This window comes from Scaptodrosophila lebanonensis, unplaced genomic scaffold (assembly GCF_003285725.1).
Source record: "Scaptodrosophila lebanonensis strain 11010-0011.00,11010-0021.00 unplaced genomic scaffold, SlebRS2 tig00000043-arrow-pilon, whole genome shotgun sequence".
Classification (NCBI taxonomy): domain Eukaryota; kingdom Metazoa; phylum Arthropoda; class Insecta; order Diptera; family Drosophilidae; genus Scaptodrosophila; species Scaptodrosophila lebanonensis.
Genome location: NW_022060545.1, coordinates 1,261,779 through 1,289,770, shown reverse-complemented (window position 1 = coordinate 1,289,770; position 27,992 = coordinate 1,261,779). Strand labels below are relative to the sequence as shown.

The 27,992-nt window shown below is 44.4% G+C and overlaps 5 protein-coding genes across 8 annotated transcripts; 3 read left to right on the top strand and 2 right to left on the bottom strand.

Annotated features, from left to right (window-relative positions):
• Positions 1–1,718: 1,718 nt before the first annotated feature.
• LOC115622950 (protein enabled homolog) lies at positions 1,719–4,262 on the bottom strand. The gene is made up of 2 exons (XM_030517085.1): positions 3,797–4,262; positions 1,719–2,948 (listed from the first exon to the last, which is right to left on the bottom strand). The coding sequence occupies exons 1-2, from the start codon at positions 4,078–4,080 to the stop codon at positions 1,805–1,807; spliced, it is 1,428 nt and encodes a 475-aa protein (XP_030372945.1). The 5' UTR covers positions 4,081–4,262; the 3' UTR covers positions 1,719–1,804.
• A 418-nt stretch (positions 4,263–4,680) lies between these two features.
• On the top strand, positions 4,681–7,481 carry LOC115622820 (probable basic-leucine zipper transcription factor R). The gene has a single exon (XM_030516895.1). It carries the CDS (start codon positions 4,735–4,737, stop codon positions 7,432–7,434), a length of 2,700 nt encoding a protein of 899 aa, XP_030372755.1. The 5' UTR covers positions 4,681–4,734; the 3' UTR covers positions 7,435–7,481.
• Positions 7,482–8,402: 921 nt separating this feature from the next.
• Positions 8,403–18,949, bottom strand: LOC115622921. 2 transcript variants are annotated; one of them, XM_030517045.1, is made up of 5 exons: positions 18,323–18,949; positions 17,001–18,190; positions 9,926–14,515; positions 9,754–9,864; positions 8,403–9,555 (listed from the first exon to the last, which is right to left on the bottom strand). In XM_030517045.1, exons 1-5 carry the CDS (start codon positions 18,752–18,754, stop codon positions 8,493–8,495), a joined length of 7,386 nt encoding a protein of 2,461 aa, XP_030372905.1. In that variant the 5' UTR covers positions 18,755–18,949; the 3' UTR covers positions 8,403–8,492. The 2 variants fall into 2 exon arrangements, with proteins under 2 accessions (XP_030372905.1, XP_030372904.1); XM_030517044.1 differs by having other exon boundaries at positions 17,001–18,948.
• Positions 18,950–19,766: 817 nt separating this feature from the next.
• Positions 19,767–22,563, top strand: LOC115622788 (neurogenic protein mastermind). Its single transcript, XM_030516848.1, has 2 exons — positions 19,767–20,831; positions 20,888–22,563. The coding sequence occupies exons 1-2, from the start codon at positions 19,852–19,854 to the stop codon at positions 22,401–22,403; spliced, it is 2,496 nt and encodes an 831-aa protein (XP_030372708.1). The 5' UTR covers positions 19,767–19,851; the 3' UTR covers positions 22,404–22,563.
• Positions 22,564–22,697: 134 nt separating this feature from the next.
• Positions 22,698–27,399, top strand: LOC115622621. 3 transcript variants are annotated; one of them, XM_030516624.1, is made up of 6 exons: positions 24,510–24,635; positions 24,738–24,896; positions 24,955–25,029; positions 25,095–25,913; positions 26,083–26,457; positions 26,527–27,399. In XM_030516624.1, exons 2-6 carry the CDS (start codon positions 24,850–24,852, stop codon positions 27,269–27,271), a joined length of 2,061 nt encoding a protein of 686 aa, XP_030372484.1. In that variant the 5' UTR covers positions 24,510–24,635; positions 24,738–24,849; the 3' UTR covers positions 27,272–27,399. The 3 variants fall into 3 exon arrangements, with proteins under 3 accessions (XP_030372485.1, XP_030372484.1, XP_030372483.1); XM_030516623.1 differs by having other exon boundaries at positions 25,092–25,913; XM_030516625.1 differs by lacking the exons at positions 24,955–25,029; positions 25,095–25,913; positions 26,083–26,457; positions 26,527–27,399 and adding exons at positions 22,698–23,202; positions 23,263–23,366 and having other exon boundaries at positions 23,502–24,635; positions 24,738–24,890.
• Positions 27,400–27,992: the final 593 nt, after the last annotated feature.

Below are 27,992 nucleotides of genomic sequence, written 5' to 3'. Positions count from 1 at the left end.
TTTGTATCTTATGACAAAAGCAAAAAGACACAAGCTTTACATATTAGTCAGAGACCGAAAGAACAGGTATAGGTATGCTCTCTACGATAACTTCATAATTGGCAGTGAAACAGAGGACTATAAATTGAAATCTCTGGGGAAAAACTCTGGTTATTATGAAAATTTCATGGAACCGAGCTTAAATATGAAGTTTTCTACCTATGATAAAGACAATGATGGTTGGTCTGATGGTAATTGTGCAGAAGTTCGTAAAGGAGGCTGGTGGCACAGTGACTGTAACATTTCGTAAGTACGAGTATATAGTAGAGTTGATTGGAATTGGTCGAAAAGTTAATTTTTTCTTATTTAATTTGTAGTTCTTTAAATGACGGTGAAGCACTCAAAAATTTCCAATCTGTACAAATAATGATAAAGCAGCACGAGCTCTAAACTTTTCCAAGCCCTAATACTAATGGAAAATGAATATGTAAGTTTTATTATTGTAACATTTAAAGAAGCCATTTTTATTTTATTAGTTTATATTAGAAAAAAATTTTTCCTTTTTTTTTGCTAAGAAACGATTAAGTAATTGACTTCGTACATGGCTTCTTTAAATGTTACAATAATACAACTTACACATTCATTTTCCATTAGTATCCATTCCATTAGTACGAGCCCTAATACTAATGGACTTTGAAATACTCTGTACATGTGTAGAATAATTATGTGTGTATGTGTGTGATTGTGTGTGTCTGTGTATGTCTCGTGTGCCTGAGCAAAGCAGTAACAACAACAACAGCTGCGGGCACTGCTTGGTCATACATACATATATGGCTATAACTTCCTGTTAAATCGGTCTTTCATGATGAAACTTATAGCATACAGGGAAGGGAGGAAAATTCCGAGATATGGGCGATTATACGAACTGAAAATCGGGAAAAGCCCCATAGGGGGAAGTGGGGGGAAAATCAAAAAAATAAAACTAACTTGCACAGCGTACACACATAAGGCATCTTTATGCAAAATTTTGTGTCTCTAGCTCTTGTAGTCTCTGAGATCCAGGTGTTCATACGGACAGACAGACAGACAGACAGACAGACAGACAGACGGACAGGGCTAGATCGACTCGTGCTGATCTTTGTGGGGTCTGCCACGCGTCCTTCTGCCTGTTACATTTTTCAGATGTACAGAGTATAAAAATTTACAATTATCATACTATAATGAGATGATAAATTAGTCTTTAAGAAACTCTCTTAAATCTCACACCATTATTATGATGAAAGAGTGATGCTGGCAGGCTCCCCGTATACAAATTCCCCGTCGTTCACTTACATACTCTTAGAGACAAGTGCTAGTTGGGATAAACTCAGTCTTCTAGTTCAAATTTTAAGTACGACTACTTTTAAGGCATACCAGCTACGGACACAAGCCATATATATAGCCTTATTATAATAATGAGGTGCCAAAGGTTTATAAAGATTTAATAAGAAGAATGTATGAGCTTTCTATTGGGGCTCACCACAAGCTGAAATTTCATTAAATGGGAAGGATCTTTGTACCTAAAACTTAAATGCATATCAAGATATACTTGTACTAAGCCAATTTGATATTTATGGAAATCCTTACTATAACCTTGAAACTACGAGTATACGAGAATCATATAGCTCTCATAGGAATGTGTAGTGCAACAAAGAATAATCTCAATGGACGAATGTAGCAGGCATTCCAGAGACAAATAATTCCGGTTTGATTTGATATTGTAATAATGTTAAAAATAAAAAACAAAACAGTTTTATTCATTATTATTTTGCATTTTCCATTGCGCTCACCGCCTCTGATTGCGGGAATTGTTCTTATCGGCTGCGAGGCGCAAAAGACCAGGATGCCAAAAGCAATTGGAGCACCTGGAGCAGTGCCAGTAGTTTCCATTTCCGCATTTCATGCACACATTGCCGGCACAGTGCTGCACATTCCAGTCATCCTTGTTGCGATTCATGCACTTTGGCTTCGGCATTGCTGTTGCACCATTCGCTGTTGTTGCTGTCGATGCTGTGGCTGTTACTGTTGCCCCTTCTGGTGCGGCATCGGCTGTGGCTGTGGCCGTGGGTGGTGGTGATGGTGGTGGTGGTGGTGCCGCCGTTGTTGTTGATTCGACCATGGCTTCTGGCATTGCTGTTGCTGTGGCCGGGGCTCGCAGGCAATCGGTTAAGCTGAGGGATTGCATGGGTGCATAGAACTGCAATGCCAACGGTATTTGCAGTGGTTGCATGGCCTCGCGGCTGCTGTTTTCAGACCTCAGCTCGGTGAGCAGGCAAGGAATGTCGAAGCGCAGCCATGTCGTTGACGGTTGTTGCTGTGGTTGCTGTGGTTGCTGCTGCACTGCCGCTGGTGCTGGTGCTGGCGCTGGCGGTGCGGATGGTGGTTGTGGTGGTGCTGGTTGTCCAGCTGTCGTCGTTGGCAGCATTGGAAATGTGCCATAGAAATAGCCGCCTTGCTCCGACATGGGTATGGGATTCAATAGGCAGGCACAATCCATATATACACCCGTTGGCGGTTGTTGCAAATGCAGTTGAGGCTGAATCTGTGACTGTGTCTGTGACTGTGTCTGTGTCTGTGGCTCTGGCCTTGACGAGCACTGCATAGTGGCCGGCTTGAGCAACGAGGCATTCGAATTGCACTGCAGTGGGCCCGTGGCCTGCGAAGTAAGTGGCAGCGATGAGTCGTAGCAAGCACTTGTTGCAGCCACAGGCACATAGTTGCTGCCTTGTGGCGGACTCGGATTAGTCGCTGGCGGCGGCAACGACGGCAGCATTTGCAGCGTGGGGGCAGGCGCTGGAAGAGGTATGCAAAAACGCTCATTCTGCTGCTGCATAGACATCGCAAAATAATTGCTATGCGGGGGATAGGCCATTTGCGGTCTATACGCGTCCAAATTGAATGAGTTTGGAATGGGTACATTGCAGTCAATGCTGAAGAAGGAAGGAATTAGAGATATATATTTTATAGCATATATTAATAAGCATATTCCCCAGGACCCGTATCAAATTTTTAAATAGCCTGCAACCAGAATTTGGTGATTCTGTATTACAACTGATCTTAAGGTGAAATCTATGAGAAGCTCTTAAGACTATTTCAAAAGATATTGAAAGGAATCTTCAGAGAAGCTGTGCCACAACATAGCTTTTCGCGCTTTTTCTTTGAGGCAGGGATTTTATTTGATTTTTATTTGATTTATACATGTGGAGTTTCAATCGAACTCACATGATATTGTCCAGGGGCAAGAAAAAGCTGGGTCGATAATAGATAGGTGCTGGCAGCAATTTCTTCACATAAGGTCAACCATTTTCGGAGTGGTTTTTCCCCCAACACTCTTACTGATTGGCTTGATGGTAACAATTATTATGTGGAGTTCTTCGATTTATATTATAAACAAGTTTATAGAATATTGCTGTGAAAAGTGAATCGAACTAAAAGCGGAGCCTAAGTAATAAATATAAGTAATCTTCGTCTAACCCGACATAGATGATCATGCTGATTATACATATGTGTACCTATGTGGTCTACCATTATATTTCTTGGCGTTAGAAACATATATATGTACATATAGAATTTTACTCCGATACACTCTAAAATATATAATTGTTTGTTTCTTCCCTCTAAGCTAGTAGAGTACTTGTATGCTTCGGGATAAATGCTTAAGAAGCCCCTCTAATTACCCTAATAATGTTGTATACTGGAAAAAGTATAATAGTTTATACGAGTATGTATATATATATACATATAGTATATATATTCTGTAGTCAAAATTGAGCTATACCTTAGTCCCTCCGGTCGCTCGGTGACGAAGCACATGCCAACACGTGCTGGTTCCATCTCTGGCTCATTGCAAGGCTCTGCAACTCGTAGAGGAGCGTAGCACATATTTAATGGTTGCTGTTGATATGGGGCATGTGGTTGTTGTTGTTGTTGTTTTAATGACTGGCATTGCAATTGTTGTTGCAGGTAAACATCATTCGATTGCACTGGCGTCGATTGATAGTTAATCAGCCTACCCGAGGACGTTCCATGGATGCCATGCTCACCGCTTTCTGTGCAAAACATTTTGCATTCGGCTCAGGGAGTTCACACTAGCGTAGGTTCACTGTACAAGTATTCTGCTTGATTGCCTGCATTTGCGTGGCCAAGGAATGGGTTTCTAAGCTGTGCTCTTGGTTTATATAATTTAGTGCATTTTTAGATCTGACCGGAATTTAATGATTTTTATAAGGGAATGTATTTGAATAAAACAATGGCTTGGCATTGGCTTGCTTTGGTTGAAGAGATATTCTCAATATATTTTCTATATTTAGAGACAAATGAAGTACTATTATGCAATATTAAGCTATTATGTATTAATTTTAAGTGCAAACTTACTCTTAATACTATATATTGTATGGGATTCAGATCCATCATTCTTCGAGGAATAAACACAGCCCATTGTAGCGCTGTATATACAATATATTTACAATAACTAGCCTTAAAATAACTATTAGCATTATTTTGATAAGGATAATCCATTGCTTCAGGCTACAAATTACTTATAATACTTTACTCGAAAAAAAAAAAAAAAAATAATTTACTAACTTTAAAAAACACATTTGTTTTGCATTTAAAGCCTTTGTTTTCTTTAACAAAATATTTTAAATGTTGTAAGTAGACGTTTTAAAAACCTGTTTTTTTTTCTTTCGGATCACAAGAGAAGTGTCAGTGCCAAAAATGCCGAAGATGGCACCCAAAAGTGGTGCGAAGTCTTCCGGCGTAATTGGAACCGAAGAGCAGAATGGAAAGCGGAGCTTCGTAGTCACCTTAAACAAGGATGGCCAGCTCGAAATTAACTCCAAGGCGCAAGTCACTCCAAAGAAACGCATATGCTCTGGATCCTGCACCAGAAGACGCTCGAAAAAGTCATCATTAGGCCAAGGCGAGAGCCAGAATAATATTGCTAATGGGAAGAATGGATCGGAAAAAATGGAGCAAAGAAAATGTCAAGGTTCGGAGGCGCTACATCGATTTATAAAAATCTACAACAAGCACCATAAGCGTCGCATTGAGGCCAAGCCATCGTTCGTGGTTATCGAGGATGCCGCAGAGCGCAAGCGCATCGAGCAGACTCTATATAAGGGACAAAGGGACAGCACCGCATCGCGCTTCGGCATGTGCGATAACATGGCCTGCCAAACCGATGACTATCTGCTGCAATGCGTCAACGCGAACTCACCCCACATGAATCACTTCACCTCGCCTTGGATGTTAGCGGAGCACAAGAAGCACGTCGCCAACATGCAGCTCTTGCGTCGCATGTCACATATTCGGGCCAAGCAAATGGCGGCCAACTCCCACTATTCAATGCAGCCGATGATGAATGTCGAGAATCTGCGGCACATTATTCCCCAACAGTTTATAGCGTCGCGTTCTGGCTCCACAGCCGGACGCTTCGGTCGACGCAAGCCGGCCGGATCGGCTCAGACCAATGTCTGCTCCATGATGATGGGAGCCGTAAATCCCGTTGAGCGCGGAAACAACACATGTCCGAACAATGCCAATGGTAATGGTAATGGTAATGGCAATACTAACGAACAGAATCAGTGTGAATTGGGTTTGAATCCCACCTGCCAGCCACATTGTTCACGAATGTGTTGTCATTGTCCCCTGATGACAGCCAATAAGCGAATGCAGCTGCAACAACAACTGCAACAACAGCTGCAGCAGCAGCAACAGCTCCAACAGAAGATCCAGCAAAAACTCCAGTGTATCTATCAGCAAAAACAGCAGATGGCCACCAACAATAGCACTACGGAATCCCCAGATCTAGCCCAGCAGCGGTCTGTGACACTAACGCCTGTACAGAGCACAGTGCCACAAAGCTGGCTGCAGCTGGCAAACAATAGCAACGGGACTCCAGCAGCAACACCGGCACCAGCGGCAGCAGCGGAAGCAGAAGGAGCGGCCAAAACGTCTGTGTCGTCCGCTCATTCGGGTAATAGCAATGATTTGAATAATCCACATCAAATCTGTCACCAATCCCAAAAAAATGCAATGTCCACTGTTACGGATTTGCAGGCGCAACAACATCAGCAACAAACACAAGAGCAGCAGCAACAGCAGAAACAACAACATCAGCAACATCAGCAACAAGCAGCTGCTGCATGCAGCTATCAGAGCTGCATGAACAGCTGCTGCTTACTCAAGTCAGCCATGCAACAACAAGCGCAGCAACTGAAAGTGCAACAGCAAGCACAGCAACAGCAGCAGCAGCAGCAGTCGCAACAACAGCAACAGGCAGCTGTTGCATGCAGTAATCATACCTGCATAAACAGATGCTGCTTTCTCAAGTCAGCCATGCAGCAACAGCAACAACAAGCGCAGCAGCAACAAGCGCAGCAGCAGCAAGTGCAGCAACAAGCGCAACAGAAAGTGCAGCAACAACAGCCGCAACAACAGCAACAAGCAGCTGTTGCATGCAGCAATCATAGCTGCATAAACAGCTGCTGCTTGCTCAAGTCAGCCATGCAGCAACAGCAACAACAAGCGCAGCAGCAGCAGCAAATGCAGCAGCAACAACAGCAGCAGCAGCAGCAGCAACAGACACAACAAGAGCAACAACAGCAACAGCAGCAACAACAACACTACCCAACAGCAAATCGCAGTGCCTACTACCCAACAATAAATATGGCCAATCACTACAGTCAACACTTGTTGCCACAGTCATCAACGCAGCAACAGCAAGGGTGTCCAGCCGGTTACATGCACGGCTCAATGTCGATGCATCCCATGGGCTTGCCGCGCGGCCACAGCATGCATCAGTGCCTCTACTATCCGGTCTCATCACTGAACATGCCCTATGGCCCATCGCAATGCCCATGTCGCATGCATTCACATCACCCCCATCTTTCGCACCACGGCCTCTACTACAATGTGCCACAACAACAGCAACATGGTTACTATGCAGCCGGCAATCTACGGCGCGGCTATCCGACCATTCGCTTAAAACACAAGACCACTGAGGAGCTGCAGACAGCTGTCAAGACAAGTGGCAGCCTCAAGAAGCTGAGTGATACCGATCAGGATGACGGTAGCCCAGCGACTAACACTGAGATTGGGGCAACTGCATCCCTGCTGACTGTGAAACGTTTGGCCTTGCCGGCGCCCAAAGAGAGCAACGAGCTGGGGACTCTAATGGCAAAGGAACAACGCTCAACCGCCGGCTGTGCGCATTACAAGGCCACTCATGCCGCCTCCCACATCAATGCCAATGCTCTGTATATGGCACGCTTCGGACGCAGCTGCTTGCTATTGCTACCAACAGCTCCCACGCTCATGCCGCGATTGCTGACCAAGCGGATCAGTCGTTATACATCTGTGATGGCTTGGCCCAACAATGACCTGAAAGTGAGAAACCCCTATTCTGTTTTGTAAAGACCTCTTTGACACAACACTCTGAATAAACATCGAGTAGATCCGAACTGCTTATGTTTCATTGCCATACAAGCGCATGTGAATAAATTACAAGAGTGTTGATCAAGAGGGGAGATTACTTATAGATTTTTTGGGATTATTCGAATTTCTAGTCCTTAAGTGGGTTTCAGGAAACGTAGAATAACTAAACCGCAGGCGGAAGAAAGTCTATGAAACCAGCAAGTTGCTGGGCTGAAAATCATCATCATCATTCAGATGTAAAGAAATAACCATCTTTCATCTCTTCAAGTCAGCAGTAAAAACGATAATGGCTAATGACCATTACCCATGGCATATCTTTAATCCACTCCTAATGTACCCCCTTCAAGTGCAATTTCAAAACATACAAGTAATAGAAAGCACGGTTCCCAGACTTTGACTTTTGACTACGGGTCTTACTTTGTTGAATTATTTCGTATAAATACAATTTTCCCGGTTAATAAATAGGACGAGGACCGCTATGTAGTTGTTATCCAGATTGTTCGGAAGTCTAAATATCTTTCTTAGGTTAGACAATTATTATAATATATGAGAACTGATAACTTATATCATACTCAGAGAGCCTACTCTGCAACAATCTCAAATTGTGCGATTCCGGCTAGCTCGTCAAAGTATGAAGCAGGGTTTTTTTCGTATTTTAAGGGGTTGGGTCATTTAATAACTTCAGACAAGGGCGTAGGCAGGAGGGGCTCTCAAAAATATCATTCAATATTATGGCGCACTATTTGCCTTAAAATGACACTGAATTGAATTTCTTTGAAATTTTTCTATTGATCATATGCATAAGGTATTATTTTATAAATGGTATTTTATTAAATAGAAATATAAATTTTGTAGGCCCTCCCCCCTTTGGAAAAAGCTGCCTTCGCCCCTGACGGCAGGTTTACGGAATCAAACCTAGTGAGTGGAGTTAAATGAAATACAAAAAATTAAAATGTTTAAAAAATCTTTATTGATACATTTCGCTCCTCAGGTATAATCTCAAAGATCGTATTTTAAGACTAGTATGTACTATAAACCTATGATCTCTTGTATGAATTAAAACCGTCGCAAGTCGGATTCATACCACACATATGTTGGTCGTTTGGTTGTTGCTGCATGCATGGACATGTCTGGCCACGTATACCACACATGCTATGGGAGGAGCAACTTGGAACATCATCGGAGGTCTGTTGCTGCTGCACCTGTTGCTGCTGCTGCTGCTGCTGATGCTGGTTCTCTTGCCCACGCTGCTGCTGTTGTTGCTGCTGATGCGGCTGCTGCTGTTGCTGCATATATGGACACGGCATACCAGAGATGCCGCAGATAGAAGTAGTACCAGATGATTGCATATCATATGGACTGTACACATTGTTATTCGTATTGAACTGCCGCGGATTAAACTGGCATCCTTGGTGGAAGTACGAGTCCATGGGCTCGATTCCATACTTAGTCACGGTGCGTTGATAGAAGTCGATGGGTATACGAGTATTTTGCAAATTCGATTGTGCCATAGATATATGGGGATTGAAATTACCGCCAGTGGCGCAGCAAATGGCACTCTGTTGCTGAGAATATACCTGCGATTGTGGATACGGCAGTGCCATGGACTGTGATCCTGGCAAGGGTGCTCTGGGATCCAGCCAGTAGTTGCATTCAGAGCAGCTGTTCAGCATCTGTTCCTGCAACTGTTGTTGGTCCATTTCGGAATAGGATTGCTTTTGCTGTTCGTCTGTTGGCTGGTACTGTTGCAGAAGCTGTTGTTGTTCCATATTTGGAATATTTTCCATATTCGCATACGGCATTTGAGAGAAATTGGTTCCCGCGCACGCTTGCAGATAATTATTCATATCGCATGTGGTGGTCGTTTCAATTAACAACGTCTTCTCTATGCCTGGCTGCAGTGCATCATTCTGGCCGAGAGCATAGTCGGGTGCCTTGACACTCACCTCACTCTTCATATTACGCGGTTGCAGCAACATCAGCGTATCCGTTTGTTCCACAGTAGTGGGGTACTTTGGTCGAGCCGAAGATGGTCGTTGGGGCTGAGATTTGGATGCATTGCCCCCTCTCGCCTTCTCCTGCGCCCGTGTCTTTGTGGAGCTAATTGAGGGAAATATATGTTTATATTATTTCAGACATTCTTCTCTACAAGTGCTGAAGCCATTATCATTATTTAACCTTAGAGTCTGAATTTAGTTCATTTTTAAAAAATCGCAAACAGACGAATTAGGCGAACATTTTTAATGACCCAGAACCTATAGTATAGTTTGAAGAACCCATTCAAGTGATTTTACTTACCATGCTGGATCACATATGGCTACCTTTCGACTATTGCATATTCCATTTATCTCTTTCAGATCACAGTTGACCCGAAACGGTACCAGCACCACAGGTTGTTTGTCCAAGCCGCTGGGGAACAAGAAATTATTTGCTAACAATAATAAAACTAGTATGCAACCCAGTGACTAACCAGTTGTTGTCGTTGCTTGGTTCCGTGCAATAGCCCTCCAAATCCGTAAGGAAGCAACTACAAAAGCTTTTCGACTCATTCGCGTTCAAACTAACAAGTTGTATACTGTCGTTGTCCCGTTCGGCCACACTCTGTTCGGGTGAGCTGCAATCGCAGGAGTCAGTTGACGTTTCTGGTGAGGTGCGATTCTGTAGATCGCTGCCCCCCTTTTGCAGCTCATGGGTGGTGCATGGATCTTGTATAAATTCATTGACTACACATGTGTCTCGTCTGAAACGTTGACCCATGCATCGTCCGAAATCCGCCATATCGCTACGTTCCAGCTCTCTATCGATTCGTTGATCGAAACTGTTCCTTTCACTGCAGTCACATTTGCTTTCCTTAATAACGTATACTTCCACATCATCATCGGCGTGCTTATATCTCAGACGTGGCCTATCTGCCGCCTTGGAGCCCAGAGTCCGTTCACTTAGTGGTATGAACTTGGGCTGTGACATCAGCGCTGGACACCGTCGGTTGCAATTCATGTCCGAGTTTAGCTCTGGTATGAGGAACGTGCTGACTTTTTTACCGGTTTTTTTGCCAGCCCGTGTTTTGGCATCGGAAGACGCCACGTTTCGGCCACTGGGGCGTTTCTGTGCTCTCGTATCACCTTTTGATGTTGAGCGTTGGGCAGCGCCCTGTCTGTTGCCGGTTCCCGATCTTCCAGTGGACGCAGTGGGTTGTTGCTTTAGCGCTCCCTCATTCCTTTTATCACCCTGCGAAGTTGATCTTTGTGTTGTGGCTTTGGGTCCCTCCGGGTGAGTAGCAATACTTAAAGTTTCTTCCGTTTGGCTACCGCGGTTCGTTGGCAGTTTGGGAGTCCAGCTTACTCGGTGCGGTTCGTGTTGTGGCGCCAATTTAGGCATCGCAGCATTTGGACCAACCCGACTCATCTGTAGCTGAGGTCTTCTTACTCTATTATCAGGGGACGGGTCTGTTGAATTTTTATGCATCGCTGAAGATGAGGGGCCTAAGTTTGTTTCGGACAATATTTCATTTTGAGAGTTGGTCGCCAATTGACTGTCGGTCTGTGCCCGCTGCGGCACACTCTCTTGTACTCGGCCATCCCTCTGCTGCATATCGTCATCCATGAACATAGACGAATCGCTTTCTTGCGTCACCCTAGTATTGCGTGGCACATGTGGCATATCGTATGAGTCTTGTTTTGGAAGTGGTTCTTCTTCTAACGATGGTGCTGCGAAATTTCCATGCCTAAACTGTTCTGTGGGCTGCGGTCGAAATTGGAGGTCTTGTTGCCACTGAGATTCATCTAAGTTCCAGTTCGAGTCGCATTGACAATCATTACATGTCTCTTCTAGCGGATACGAAAGCTGTGACTGATCCATATCTTCGGGCCCACGTCCAGCACCGTTGTTCATACTGTGTGCAGAATATTCGCCATAGTTATCCCCTGGATAGCAGTTGCAGTCGGTGGGACAAGTCCTAAATTGCGAAGGTGATCTCTGCCATCTGTTTTGATTCTTCTCTGGTAGGGCCAAGCCTTTCGAAACCTGTTCTGATAATCGTTTTGCTCCCTTAAATGCAGACTGAAATAGTCCAGCAATCTTCTCCTGTAACTGTGGTTCTTCTTCCTCGGCACTGCACTTGCAATTGCTGCTGCAAGCTGCCTGTTGCATTGGCGTTTGTTTCGCCTGATTTGCTTTTGCATTAGCTTGTCGCTGATTGCGTACTGGTTCCCTATAATCTGCTCCTGAATATGGGTTATCGTTTCCCCAATTCTGACCGCGGTGCGGTGCCATATTTTGTCCAGTACTATAGCCCATTCCTGAGGTATTGGGTTTTTGGTCCCTTTGCCAGTCTCTATTTGAGTCTACGTTTGGCAACTGTCTATCAAACCGCTCCTGTGGAGCTATATTGTTTCCCCTTGTCGCCCGATTTGGGTTCAAATACATTCTACCATCGTCTGTAAGGCAGCTGCCGTCGGTTTCCCAATCTCCCCGGTATTCTGATGGCTGTACTTCATTCCCGTTCTGCCAACCTATAGCTGGCCACTCATTTGGAGCGTCTCTTTCAAAGTCATTCCGTGGTGCCATGTTGTTTGAGGTTGGCATCTGGCCAGGCTTGCAAGTGCAATCACATTCGCATTCGTCTTCATTCCCAGCTGGCGGCTGCCATTCTCTAGCTGACCGCGTATTTGGAGACTCGCTCCTAGCCCGACCCTGTGGAGCCATATTTCCTGTTTGCATCTGATTCGGGTTAACATTCCTTTTAGCAGCGCTTATTGAATAGCTGCCCTCGCTTGTGCAATCTTTATATTCAGGCGACGACTGTCTTTGCTCGACAGTCCCTTGCCAGTCTCTTGATGGCCACGTGTTCGCTGCTTGTCCTCCAAAGTTATTGTTGCCTTGGCCGTCTTCGTTTTGTGACCTGCCTCTACCAGACCACATGTTCGGTGGCTCCCTTTCAAATCGGTTCTGGGACGCATTATTGTATCCAAATGGTATCTGAGTCTGGTACGAATTCATTCCTTCACATCTGAAATCGCAAGTGTTTGCCGATGGGTGTGTTTGCTCAGCATTTCGCCAGTTTCCGTTTGATGGCCTATCAAAACCACCCTGTGATGCTGTGGTGTTGCGATCTGATATTTGAATACCATTTAAATTGATCCCAGAAAAAGTGGGTGGCTTTCCAAATGGATTCTGTGGTGCCATTCTGCTTTCAGTTGGCCATGTTTTAGTTGGGTTCGTCATACAACTGCAATTCGGCAGACAGCTCTCGGTATTCAAGGACGGTTGCGGCTTGGTGCTGCTATCCCGATCTCGGGCTATAGCATTTGGTGGCTGCCTACTTTTTCTAGCTGTCAGCTGTGGCGCGTTTGAGTTCATCGACCCTGTATCAGGTTGCGCTTGTTGCTGCTGTGACTCACGTTTATTCGGGGGCATTGACTGCATATTTCGCGGGTCCATGTTGCTTTTAGTTCCCATCTGAGTTGGGTCTATGTTAGTCCCTGCCATAGTGAAGTTGCAGCCGCAGACACCTTCTGAGCTTTTGGTCCCCTCTTTCTCCCTTTGCTGCACTGTGCTGGAGCCCCGGGACCACTCTTCTGGCGCCTTCTGCATTCTATTGCTGTTTTTCGCAGTCGAATCGGCCACATAGCTAGACACAGTGCTCATCGGTGGCTGTGTGTTTTGACTCTGCTTTGAAGAAGCTTTTTTTAGAACCCGAATGTTGGACTTGGAGGCATTTTGCTTTATGTCGGTTGAAGATGGTTTGCCTTTGGCTTTCATTGCCTTGCTATTGGATGTGCTAGGCTTTGGCTTAATTGAATTACTCATATCGGCTTGCTCCTTATTCAAAATCGCCAGCTGTGCCAAGGACTGTTTCATAGTGTTAATGCTCCGCCCGACCTTCGACATAGACGTACACTGCAGTGATCTCTTGGATATGGCACTTCCCTTTTTTCCTGCTCTCAACGAAACAAGGCTTTTTGCAGCCGCTGCACTGCTGCCACCTTCTTTGGACTCCGTTGCAGTGTTAGCGGATTTTCCTGCCACACACATGCGCCGCAAGTTGCTCATAGCAGGCACCATGGGTCTCATCATGGCCGCTCCATGCACCACGTGCATTGCTTTAAAAGCCGCTGTATGCACAGCACCCCGCATTCTTGGACAACAGGTACGGTTGCATCTACAATTTCTGAGTCTGCAACACTTGCAACATGACGGTCGCCACTGCTGCATTCTACTCATGCACGGCCTGTTTACTTGTGTGGCACATCGATTGAAAGCCGGCGCTTGACTATGAAAACAGTTGAAGCTACTCATATTTTCTGGACTTGCACAGACGCTGGGTGTAATCTTTGGCTTGGATGTGAGACGGGGTTGCATATTACTCGAATTTGCCGTTGGGCCAATTCCCCGTGGGGTTTGGCCGGAAGAACCGGCGAATTTGTTACAGCTTGTCCGTACGTTCGTAGATTTCTCAGAGAATTTTCGACACAGCTGCGGTCGCTTAGGTGGACAACACTTGCTGCCCAACGTTCGCCAGGAACTTGATTGCAATCGTTTACTGCCAGCTGGCAAGGAAGGACGCTTGTGCAGCTCCACACAACTGCACGGTGTCTTGCCGTTGGGGTAAGGCACACTGCCCGAGGTCTCATTCAGACCGAACTGTCCTTTGCAGTCGAAGGCAACTTTCTCGCTGACGATGCTATTGTCCAGACAATAGACTTTGCGCTCAAAAACCTTACGCACTGGCAGGCCATCCATTGAATTGCAGTTGCACCCATTGCCGATATCGGCGGTATTACACATATCCGCGGCCGGTGCGGATTTCTGTGCTCTCCTCTGGCCAAGCGCTCGCTTCCGCTTTGGCTTGGATGCAGACACCGGAGCTGGTGGCTCATTTTGGCAGCAACAGTTGCCAAAACCGGGCTGAAGAGAGATGCAAAAACGGGGTGTGGGGGCTGCTACCGGCGGAACTGCCGCTGGACACTGTCTGGCTGCCACGTTGGTGCTGCAGCTGGGCGCTGTGTCCATGCAAATGGACGTTGGCATATTCACGCGCAGCGGCACATTACACTCGAACCTGTAAGGGCTAAGCTTAGTCGAAAATCATTGCGGTTCGTTTAAGGGAAAGAAAACTTGTATATGTACTTTAAATAAAAATATTGTGGACGCCCTCCTCTGCGATTCTCATACCAAGTACTTAAGTGATGGCAAATCGAGATTTAAATTGTGAAATTTGTGATCAATTAAATAAAAATAAATGATGAAATTTTAGATAAATTAAATTAAATAAAAATAAATTGTGAAATTTCTGATAAATTAAATTAAATAAAAATAATATGTGGCCGCCCTTCTCTGCGATTCTCATACCAAGTACTTAAGTGATGGCAAATCGAGATTTAAATTGTGAAATTTCTGATAAATTAAATAAAAATAAATGATGAAATTTCAGATAAATTAAATTAAATAAAAATAAATTGTGAAATTTCTGATAAATTAAATTAAATAAAAATAATATGTGGCCGCCCTCCTTTGTGATAAATTAAGTAAAAATATTGTGGAAATAAATTGTGAAATTTGTGATAAATTAAATTAAATAAAAATAATATGTGGCCGCCCTCCTCTGCGATTCTCATACCAAGTACTTAAGTGATGGCAAATCGAGATTTAAATTGTGAAATTTCTGATAAATTAAATAAAATACAAATAAATTTCTGATAAATTAAATAAAAATAAATTGTGGCCGCTCTCCTCTGCGCTTCTCATGCAAAGTTCTTAAGTAATGGCAAAGCGAGATTTAAATTGTGAAATTTCTGATAAATTAAATAAAATACAAATAAATTTCTGATAAATTAAATAAAAATAAATTGTGGCCGCTCTCCTCTGCGCTTCTCATGCAAAGTTCTTAAGTAATGGCAAAGCGAGATTTAAATTGTGAAATTTCTGATAAATTACATAAAAATAAATTGTGAAATTTCTGATAAATTAAATAAAATACAAATAAACTGTGAAATTTCTGATAAATTAAATTAAATAAAAATAAATTGTGGCCGCTCTCCTCTGCGCTTCTCATACAAAGTTCTTAAGTAATGGCAAATCGAGATTTAAATTGTGAAATTTCTGATAAATTACATAAAAATAAATTGTGAAATTTCTGATAAATTAAATAAAATACAAATAAATTGTGAAATTTCTGATAAATTAAATTAAATAAAAATAATATGTGGCCGCCCTCCTCTGCGATTCTCATACCAAGTACTTAAGTGATGGCAAATCGAGATTTAAATTGTGAAATTTCTGATAAATTAAGTGAAAATATTGTGGAAATAAATTGTGAAATTTCTGATAAATTAAATTAAATAAAAATAAATTGTAACCGCCCTCCTCTGCGATTCTCATACCAAGTACTTAAATGATGGCAAATCGAGATTTCAATTGTGAAATTTGTGATCAATTAAATAAGAATAAATGATGAAATTTTAGATAAATTAAATTAAATAAAAATAAATTGTGAAATTTCTGATAAATTAAATTAAATAAAAATAATATGTGGCGGCCCTCCTTTGTGATAAATTAAGTGAAAATATTGTGTAAATAAATTGTGAAATTTCTGATGAATTAAATTAAATAAAAATAATATGTGGCCGCCCTCCTCTGCGATTCTCATACCAAGTACTTAAGTGATGGCAAATCGAGATTTAAATTGTGAAATTTGTGATAAATTAAATAAAAATAAATGATGAAATTTCAGATAAATTAAATTAAATAAAAATAAATTGTGAAATTTCTGATAAATTAAATTAAATAAAAATAATATGCGGCCGCCCTCCTCTGCGATTCTCATACCTAGTACTTAAGTGATGGCAAATATAGATTTAAATTTTGAAATTTCTGACAAATTAAGTGAAAATATTGTGGAAATAAATTGTGAAATTTCTGATAAATTAAATTAAATATAAATAAATTGTGGCCGCCGTCCTCTGCGATTCTCATACCAAGTACCTAAGTGATGACAAATCGAGATTTAAATTGTGAAATTTGTGATCAATTAAGTGAAAATATTGTGGAAATAAATTGTGAAATTTCTGATAAATTAAATTAAATAAAAATAAATTGCGCCCACTCTCCTCTGCGCTTCTCATACAAAGTTCTTAAGTAATGGCAAAGCGAGATTTAAATTGTGAAATTTCTGATAAACTACATACAATGAGCATGGAGAGACGAATCAACGTATACTGTTTGTACCCCATCCATCTGTACGTTTACCTGCCTGCTTGTCCGTATGAACACCAATAACATTTCACCCATAACAGGTAATAATTTCATACCCAAGCAAGTTTTTTATAAGCCATATACTGTATAGCCTCATTACATAACATTTATCAGTGAAAAATTACACTTTTGAATTACTTTTGCGTTCATCTTAGGTATCTTGTATTTAAGACGATTTCGCAACCAAATTAAGTATTTCTAGTGACTATATTGCATAGCTGTCGTGGGGGACTATTGCAGAGATGGGGGACGAAAAGTTTTACCTGCTTTATTTTCCTTTTAAAGTTACTTACCAGATTCCAGAGTTTCCCTCTTGTGGGTCAGGTGGTGCTTTGCATGGAGCTCTGCGCACGACAGCCTTTCTCGTTTTTTTTCTAATACAAACTTCTGGCTTGCAGCCATTGTTGAAGGGTTTTGGATCGGAAGACAAGCTGCAGCCCCTTTTAAAAGTCTTCGGCTCCACCTTTGCGATTTCGCGCACGGGCCTATTGCAACAGCAACAAATGCTACATGGCTCAGCAGTAACTGACTCCTGATTCTGCCTGTTGCCACATGCGCACCATCGCTTGGGGCTCAGGCTACAGGGAGTACACTGAGAGTTGTATGTAGATGGACTGCACTGATCCCTTTCGGGCTGCCTTTCTCTAGCACAACGCGTTAGTTCGTCATCGGAGCGATTGTAGTAGAAGACTTTTTTGGGAAACGATTTGAGTTGAGTTGAGTTTCTAGATGTGAGATTGCAGCAGGGATCCCGTGTAGGCTGTTGCGAGTCAGATCTGAGACATTTTCTCTGCGGCATTTCAGCTCGAAAGAGCGTCTTTGTGGAGGAGCAGGTATAACAGGGTGTGGAATTGCGCTGGTCTTTTGATTCCGTTTCCTGAAAACATCGACACTCAAGTCCCTTAATTGTTGTCTGACTAGCGTTTGGTTGCATTTTCTGCCTTAAGTCGTAAGAAGTTCGTGCTGGCATTAGGTTCGTATCGGAGTTTTGAGCTCGCGGATACATTGTCTTATTTGAGAAGCACGTACAACTAGAATGGGCGCCATTACGCGAAACACTAAGCCGCTTAGGCTGTGTCCTTTGGAGCTGTTGCCGTTGTTGCTGCTGCTGCTGTCCTTGCTGGCTCTGTTGTCTCCTTCCCTGCTCTGTCTGCAGTTTCTGCTGCTGTTGTAGAGAGGATGCGCGCAACCTACTGGACCTTGCCGCTGCTGCCATTGACTCCCTGCTATGCAGCGGATGCGTGCAACGCGACTTGGGCGTGTTCGCCGTTTTGGAACTGTCTAGGCTGCCCTTTCCCTTTGCAGATGTCGTCGCTCTAGCACCGTCTAAAATGCTCCTTCGTTGCTGTCCTCCTGCAGCTCCCTGCTCTTTAGGGTCAGTTTCTATTCCACTTCGAATCGACACGCAACTTCGCATTCGGGAACTCGCACAACTGGGTCTGGGTGTGGCCGTCGTTTTGGGGCTGGATTGTGCGGCATTTAGCTGAGTACATGTGGAGCAAGAACGTTTCTCCAATGAGCCGGCGTTTGGTGTATTTTTTATCATTAGACTATTTCGCATCTTACTGCAGTTGGTTGAAATTACATCCTTGGTGTTATCTCTCTTGACCCTTACCAAATTGTTTTCCTTAGCTACTGCTTGCCCGTTCGTCTTCAGGGAGCTGATTGAGAGGCCGGGGCACTTGTTGCCAGCCGAATTTCTTACTTTGCTGCTAATAGAAATATTATCCCCATTGCACATCGAAGAGCCGTTAGCGTCCCTTGTCGACGAGGCACTCGGCTGTACAGACTCTATAGTCAAGCGTCTTTTGATTGTGCTGGCATTGCTACTATCGCTGCTGCTGCTGGCCCTTTGTTGTCTCTCCATATTTAATTTGGGATGCCTTATTCCATTCTTTCTCACTTGGAGCCTGCAAGGATACCTGGGCGACCCAGTGTATTGAAGCTTTTCCAAGCGGCGATAGCCACAGCAGCGGCCACCACAGTAGGCGCTGTAGCAACCATACCTGCAGTGTCCGGTGCCGCATATTGAATTAAAATTACACATTTTTAATTAAAATTAGTACTACTTGGACCGCCGGCTGCGTCCGCGTGACGCATGCCGCCGTCAGGTTGTCGTTTTAATGAAAAATCTGCAATTTAAAAGGAATACGCAGCCGATATCATTGGCAGCTCAGCCAATACACCGTATCTCAGGAATAGTGATGAAAACTTAAAATTTTGGATTTGACAAGCGATTGTGTACCAGAAATATTCCAAAAATATTTGTGCTTTTTCTGACAGAATTTTGATATCAACAAGGTTTTTTAAAGAGGCCCTTCTAGGCCAAAAACAAGTTATGTCTAAAAAAAAATACATAACCGCTTAAAAAATATATATTTCGCAGGCTATCGATTTAAGCGTACAATTCGCTTATTCATACAATTTTTTCAGATATTAAATTATTGAATATTATCGTGCATATCGTGCAAGCCAGGATAGCATTCTAAATAGGCAAAAAACAAAACTGAGTCGCAAAAAGAAAGAAAGTGTGGAATTTTAATCATTATTTATTTTATTTGTTCTTATACATTTATTTATTAACTTATCCTAGCGTTACAACTACCAGATTACTTTTAAGTTATTACGCTAGTCATTACATATTCATTTCATTTCAATTTAATTCAGTTAATTATTAATTATTTATTTAATTTTATTTATTTGATATCATTTAAATTTTAAAGTTTTACCGATGTAGTTCGATTTAATTTTAAAATCTACGAGTATATATCCTTTCATCGAAAAACTGTTTTTACATATGCTTTTTACATGAAATGGTTTCAATAAAAAATATATAAAATAGTGATCTGGCAGACAGCTTAAGAGACGGGCATCGCGATTCGGTTCCGTCCCGACACGCTGATCATAAACATATAATATGCGGTCCAACCGAACCAATAGATAACGCGGTCTGGTTAGCGGACAGCAGAAGCCAAGAGAGAGATAGAGAGAGAGAGAGAGAGAAATACTTAGGTGTCCAAACTCAGTCTTTCACATATTTTTTTCCGATTAAATATTTTGTTCTTTATTAATCCTACAATTTCGGAACATGTCGACAAACAAATTTAAGCGGAAGTATTGTGGAATCAGTTAAATGCCAGCAGAATGCCCGGCAACGAGAGCCGAGCAAAAAGCTCCAGTCCTTATAGGCGCAATACGAGTGGCGACCGCAAAAAATACTCGGGGCAACAGTTGTCAGCGCCATCGATGGTACCAGCCAGTGGGAAAGATCGCTCGTCTGCGACCAATCCTGGCGCTCAACTACGGCAACCAGTTGCCGAACGTTCGATCGGTTATAATTCAACAACAAGCTCGAAACCGCTTTACTCGCGATCAGATCATGCCTCGGCGAGTATGACGGATGGAGCTGGCTTAACTGGCGACGCGCAGCAACGTAAGTTGCGATCAAAGACCAAAACTAGTAAGGTTTTGGTGAAAAGCAAGTCTCGTTCCGGTGCCGGCACCTCGCACGGCAGTGTGATCCAAGAAAGAGGCGAAAAAATTGGCAACCAAACGTGGACAGAGATGTCGGCGACAACCTATTCGTCCAAAGGCAAAGTAACTGAGGCAAGCAGGTCAAATGTGGAGCCACCTCGGCGCAATTCGTCAATAAGCTCACCAGCGAAGATTGAATACGGATCAACATATACCACCGCACCAGCGCGTACTCCAGCATCAGCTCATTCCGTGGGACCATCGACCAAGTCATCAATGCACAAAAGAGATTATGGCTCGAAGTATGAGAAGATTGCTGAAGAGGATGGTCCCGAAAGATATGCTGCTGCCGATCAAATGCCCAAGTCCAGTATTTTGTCGAAGCCCAAGGTGACAGATGGCTTCGGGGAACAGCCGATGCCGGCACGAATTTCCGACCCGGACAATGATTGTAACTGCGATATGTTTTCGCAAAAGCAATATCCAGCTTTTCGCGGAGAGTATCCGACAAGGAATCGTCCCTGCGCATATCCGTACTATCAGCAAAATCAACCAAAGGGTAGGATGGAGCGCATGTACAATGAAGGCGGCCCGGTGGACTGTGACGGAAAAATGCTGGCATGTGAGGTTACCGAAGAGCACTTTGTTAGGTAAGCTGCTATCAAAGCTTTTTAGTCCAATAGAATAATAATAAGTTTCTCCTTAGCATCGACTGTGACCAGAATAATAAGGATGGGGAATATAATCGCATGAACAATGTTCAGCAGCCCTGGAATAGCCAACAAAATCAAATAGACCGACGCCCATATGGCGTAGATAGCTCCGCCCCTGGCTTTGGCTATCAATATCAACAACAGCAACCACCGCAGCAGCAGCAGCAGCAGCATCTGCAGCAGCAACTTCAACAACAGCTCCAACAGCGGCAAAGGCAACCCATTCAACAGTCTAATATCTGTCCCTGCGACCCGCAGCAGCAGCAGCAGCAACAGGCCGGAGTATGCCGCTGTGATCAGCAACTACGGCAGGGCAACATACAGCAACAGCAACAACAACTACAGCAAATGCCACAACCGGGCTTATGTCCCTGCGACCAGCAACAGCAGCAGCAACTTCAACAGCCGGGCATGTGTCCTTGTGATCCGCAACAGCAGAACCCGCCGCTAGACCTAAGCAAGTGTCCCTGTGATCCACAACAGCAAATGTCGCAGCAACAGCCGATGACAGGCGGCATGATGAATCCCAGACGCTTGCCCTCGCAATGTTGGTGCAGACCCCATAGGTCCCAGCACCGTCCTATATGTGGGTGTGAACAGCGCCAGCAGCAGCAGCAGCAACAGCAACAGTTTTATTCCATGTACAATCAGACGGGTCCACAAAAACAGTGCCTTCCACAAAACCCATGCTGCTGCCAACAGAACCAAATACAGGCCCCGTATCAGAGTAACAATACCAGTTGCCTGACAGACCAGTTAGCCATGCAACTGCATCAGCAGATGGAACAGGCCCAAGCCCAAATTGCCCAAGTGCGACAGCAATTGAACTACGTCTGCGCCCAGAACAAGGTGCGTCCGATAGCCACGGGAAATGGGAATGAGTCGAATCCGTGTCCTTGCAACTATGCTGATGCACAACAACAGCAACAGCAACAACAACCACAGACACAACAGAAGGCTTCGCCCACAGAATCGCAGACAGGCATCAATCCCAATGGGACACTGCCAAATGAAATAGAGAATATGGAAAACAACACAGAACTGGATGTGAATCAAGCAGCGGAAAAGAATATTTTGCCAGATCGTTCGCAAGGGGTGATGCCGAACGATCCTTATAATGCGCCTAGTTCGATGTATATGGATCAACAAATGCAGCCACCTGGAGTATCTATGTTCCAGGCTCCTGGAGTTAGCAGTCCAATGCAGCCGGCGGCAAAGCCCCCGTCTTGCTGTAACTGTCTCCAACAGCAGCCTTTCATGCCGTTCGGTGAATATGGAACAGATCAGTACGGTGGAGACAATATGCCGCAAGCGCCAAATGGCCCAACACAATTCATGGGCGGACCTCCCATGCAGCAACCGGGGGCAAACGGAGTGGTGACAGGGCCACAACAACAAGCACCAAATATGTTTCCCACGTTTCCGAGCAATCATTTTTGTAATAACTGCATGCGACCACGATATGCAAAAATGCGTTTTATGATGCCGCGCTGTTGGCCCGGCCGCTAAGTTAAACGGAAATTAGGCGCCCAATGTGGGGCGCACAATGTGGTAAAAAGGGCAAAGTTATCGGGCAAATAAACAAATTGTGCTTTAAATATAAATATGCATTGTACAAGGCTTCCGTTTAAAATTGAATAAAACAGAGATTTTGAGTTTACTAGACGCATTTCGAAACATGTGCATTCACTCTTTAATAGAGTTTTTTACCATGTCTTTGTGTGGTATTTCTTTCCTCCGGCACAAAAATGGCCTGAAATCAAATCTCAGTATTCCCAAAAACATTTTGACAGCATTTTGACTCTGTACAATTAAAAATTTGGAAATTAACAGAACTAAGCATCTTCAGAGCTCTGTGCTAAATTTTGTCGGCTTGTCGATGCCATTTAAGTAATGCGATCTAAAATGCAACAAACTTGATCACTCTGCTAGATCAAGATACACAGACTAAACAGAACAATACGTAACTGACCAGGACAGCGCAACAACCAAGTGACATAGAGTGTTCTGCAATGGCGCTATCCGATATAAATCAAGATCTGGACTCTCTCTCGAACGAGCAGAACGATGAGAATGCCGAAACTATGAAAAGACTCGATAGTTTCGATGACTTCTATAAGACCTATAAGCCAATTGGTCTTGAAAGCAGCAACTCAACAACATCCACATTGCAAAATGTCGAGATCGATGCCAAAAAAAAAGTTACAATAATTGCACCCAAATCTAAACAACCATCAACATCCAGGACAGTATCACTCCCCGCCAAAAGTGAACAAAAGGAGCAACGAGAAGGTTTGCACGTACCCTGGTAAGGTTATTTACTCCAAACTCCAAAAAACTTTAATCCATACCATATTCTCCCAAGTAGTTGTGATTTTCGAATTGCCTCGGGTGAGATGTCCTGTAAACGGACCTCTGGCGTTGATTGCAACTATTGCCAATATCCACCTGTCTCCAATGGATCTTTTGATTGTAAGTATAGAGTTGCATTACAATTGAAGTAGAACAATACATACTATACAGTCGATATTATTATTATACTTGGATCTATCTGTTCCTCAGTCGTGGGGCCGTTTTAATAGACAAATTCTCCCATATTTTATGCAGGCTCTTGTGCTGGGCCTGGTCAAAGTTACGTCACTTTTATGGAACCCAGCTGCTGTTGCGAAATGGATAATGCCAGTGCTAGTGTCGCCGGTATGGGCTCTGTGCAGAGCGTAGGTCCAGATGACTACTCGAGCTGCAGCTACCAATCCCCGATTAACAATAGCGCTTCTGCTGCCCTATTGAGCAACTACAGCGAGTGTACATCGCAAAAGTCTGGATTAACTGGCCCGGCGCAAAATTATTCAGATGAATCATGCTGCTGTTCTCAAGGGTCACAGGATGAGGTCAGTCTCTGCACGCAGGCGAGTATGCCATGTGGGGACGCTATGGATTCGCAGCAACAAATGAGTTGCTGTTGCATGGAGAATCCACCGATGTGCATGGGCCCAATGTGTTGCTATCCTGCAATGGGCATGGGCGGATCTTGCCAGGCTCCTCCGCCCACATGCTGCCCCATGCCGTCTTCCAATATGATCCAGCCCGGAAACTGCATAGACCTTGAGGCTTTTATGCGTAAATATGCGCAACAGCAGCAACAACAGCAGTGCTTACCCAATTGTATGACACTGCCGTCAACGCCCTGCATGGGAATGGGCATGGGCATGGGCATGGGTATGGGAATGGGTATGGGCATGGGCTGTGATAGTGCTATGCCTTGCCCATGTCCTTACCCAAGCATTCCGCCAGATGCCTGCCACACTACCGGCGGCCCCGGCAGCTCCCTGATGAACGATTCGATGCAATGTCAAACAGTTTACAACACCGACTACAAGCCTTTCAACAGCTTAGGCAACAACTTCAATCACTTTCCGAACGGCAATGGGGGCTGTGGCATTAATATGTCGAGCTTCGGTGGTTCTTGTTGTGACGCTGGCGGTGGGGGCGGTGGAAACGTTCTGGGACTGTGTGGCGATTTGTGCGGTGGTCAATCGCAGGGCATTTACGGTCTGGGTGGCCAAGATACGGCACAGTGCTTTCCTATGAGCTACATGGATGCCGGCTGCTGTGGACCATGCTATGGCCGTCCCGGCGAAATGCCAGGCGGGGCTTGTTGCATGCCAATGACAGGGCCGGGCGGCATGCAACCCTGTTCCCCTGCACCGAATGGGAACAGCTGCAACTTCGGTCCCGGCGGTGAGTGCGACTAAGAACTCTAGACATTTAACGTAGCATTACAAATCAAACAAATAAAATTTTAGGATATTTTAATTAAATTGATGTAACGAACTTTTACAGCTCCACACTCGACGTGTACCATGAGCTAAGTGGTAAAAAGAAATCTTAAACATTTTAGTGCCTAGGACAAGTCTGGAAGTTATACCAGAAACAACAACAGCTAATTGCCAGGATGTGTAACTTCAATCCATCCCCTGAAGGGGAATGCATCCCGAACAGGTAAGCAAGCCCATTGGATCCAAGATCCAAGCCTCCGTTTTAGCCTCACCCTTTTCAGCATGTTCAAGGAAGAGTGCCAAAAGGCCAGAGGCTGCTTAAGCTGCTTCGTTTGCAAGCCTTGCCGATATGATCGGTTAGTATCTCCCACCCATTCTATTAGCCAAATAACACTAACACCATTGACTATCGACGCAGCAGCTTAGTGGCTGAAAGTGCAGCACAGAGATCTCGCTCCACAGAGTCACACAAAAATTGCAAGTGTTTTAAAGAAGAGAAATTTTCAAATATGATACCGCCCAGCTTTCTGTGTAAGGACGAAACAAAACCGAAACCAAAGTGTCCCCGTAAATCCAGCTGCGCCTGTCCACGGTCCAAGGACACTTGCAAGGACTCAGCTGCAGGAGACAAAAAGGATAAAGCTGCCTGCAAATGTAAGACTGAAGATGGTCCCTGTACTCCAACAAATTGTTGTCCCAGAACTGGGCAAGGACAGGGTACTTTAGACAATGGTTTCGGCTCAGCCGAATACATTGCTCCGGGCATTGTAGAAATTGGCTATGATCGTCCTGGAACGATGTCGCCGATAGCTGTAACACCTGGATATGAACCTGAAGTAGCAGCTTTACCAGAGATGGGCCTTCCGGCGTGTTTTCAGAAAAGACCGCAACCGATTTGCTGTTACCAAACGATGCCGAGAGAACAGATAGCACCCATTCCCCCACAGACTGGGCAATGCACAACTCGAGGTAATCAGCTTGCAGCTGGATTACCAACGAGACGGTCCCCTCCATTTGATCCGTGCACAGGTGAGCTGTGTGAGGCACCTTGCGGTGCAACTGCCTGCCACCAGAATGTGCGGCCATCCAACGGCCTACGGAACCAATCGAATTGCCCATGTCAGATGCAGAATCAATCTTCAAAAAGACAACGAACAACTGGCCAGCAGCCACAACCACAACCACAAGCACAGCCACAGGAATTGTTTAATTGCTGTGAAAACCCCGAGAAATTTGAATGGTAAGTCGGCCCTCAGTACAGACTTGACTTTTACGTCAGGCGATCAGTTCTATTTGTCTCCCATAAAAAACTGTTACACACAAACACAAACATACACATATTTTTGTTGTAATGAAATAGCCAGAATCCTTAAAAGCATCACTCCCTATGTGTCCGATGTACCTTGTAGTTTCTGCAACGCGCTGCACATTCCGTGTCCGCGGCCTGCCGTCGATACGTCGGGATCAATGAGCGCACCGTCCAAGCGCAGAGGAGAGCACACTAGGAAGCACAAGCCTTCCCTGCCGAAATCACGCAAGTCTAGCGCTAGGATGTCAATAGCTTCGACCATGCAGAACAGTCGAATGTCATTGTCGCGGCGGCCAAGTGCCATTAACCAGAAATCCCGGCCGAGCACGCGCCAAAGCACCAGAGCCAGTCGAGATGTGCGCCGGGATACGCGATCCGCCCGCCAAAGCCAATCCTCCCTTTGTAATTCCGAAATGGAGGGCTGTAACAACAAGGGCAAGAAGCATCTGAAGTATGGCACCTCTGGCTGTCCGTGGTAAGACCTGTTTATGTTTCTCCTTCCAAAGATCTGCATGTACTAACTATCTACTAACCACTCCTGCAGCACCGATGACAGCACTCAGACATGCGGAATAGATAATTGTGACGGGGGACAGAGTTGCGCCGGTGCAGGCCAAGGACCGTGTGGGCAAGATGGAGGGGCAGGCAATTGCAATTCTGGAGGCGCTGGCAATTGTAATGCCGGTGGTGCTGGGAATTGTAATGCCGGAGGCGCTGGCAATTGCAATTCCGGAGGCGCTGGCAATTGCAATGCCGGGGGTGGCGGTGGAAATGCATGCGGTATGGCGCAGCAGGATCAGGGGGGCAAATCGTGCAACCCATGCGGCTGGTATCCCTGCTACGTGTGCAGCTATTATCCGGTCAAGTGCTGCAACGGTTGCGTCCACTACAACAGTTGCTACTGGCCCGTCTGCTGCTATGGCTGCAACCCGTGTTGTCCCCAACCGGAACCGGAACCACAAGCATGTCCAAGCCAAAATGCGTGCGGCCAGTCGCAGTCACAGCAACAGAACCAAGGGTGCGTCTCTCAATCACAGAGTAAATGCCAGAGTGGAAACACATCTTGCAAGGGCAGTTCGCGGATCGTTGCCGGCGCTATTGTGCCGTACCAGCCCAAGACACAGGAGCCGGATGAGCCATGGACGCGGTGTCAGTACTGCTCCACCTGCAATTTGACGGGCGGCTGCAATTTGTATCGTCGCGTCTGCTATCCACCCTACTGCTATGCCTCCTCACAGCCATCGACATATCGCAGGACCTTGACGTCGCGCCGCACGGACATCGATTAGGGGTCACTGGTCTCTCAGATGTGCTGCTTCTCGGGATTGAACACAACACAACAGAAGAAAAGCAAAAACAATCAACATATTAGAGCTAAATTTTAAGTTTTAAATTAAAAGGCGAAAACAAAAACAAATGTGAAACGCATATTTTCTTTATCGCAGAAGCTAAGAAGCTCCTCTGCTCCTCCTCGGTGATAAGTCATATGAGCCGGAAATTCCTTAATTAGTGCAACAGTCATTGAAAGGCATAGAAGTTAGGAATATTGCTCCAAAAACGACGCACTATACCCATGGATATATTCTGAATCTATATTGAAATAGAAACTATATTTTTTAAAGCAAATGTCAAAACCTAAAATCTGAACAGACTACTAAACTTTTTTCGTTTGGACGACTAAAGCATAGAGCAACATAAAACGATAGTTCCAACTAAGGGGGTGTTGCATTGGATAGGCATATATTTTTGAAGATTACAAGATAGCCTTCGGATATGAGTTCGTGCTGTAGTTTCTAAGATCGGGTCCAGGTCGAGAAGTCATTGGAGAGCATTTGTTTCAGTCAAGGTTCATTAATAGCAATACATTAACCTAAATGGCCACAACTGGCATAGAAACAATTAATATATTTAATAGTAAAGCCCGTTTCGAATCCAAATAACATTTTTTAATGCTAGGAAATATTTTTCAGTTGTTAATAAAAGCCGCCACTACATAAGCAAGGACTTGTA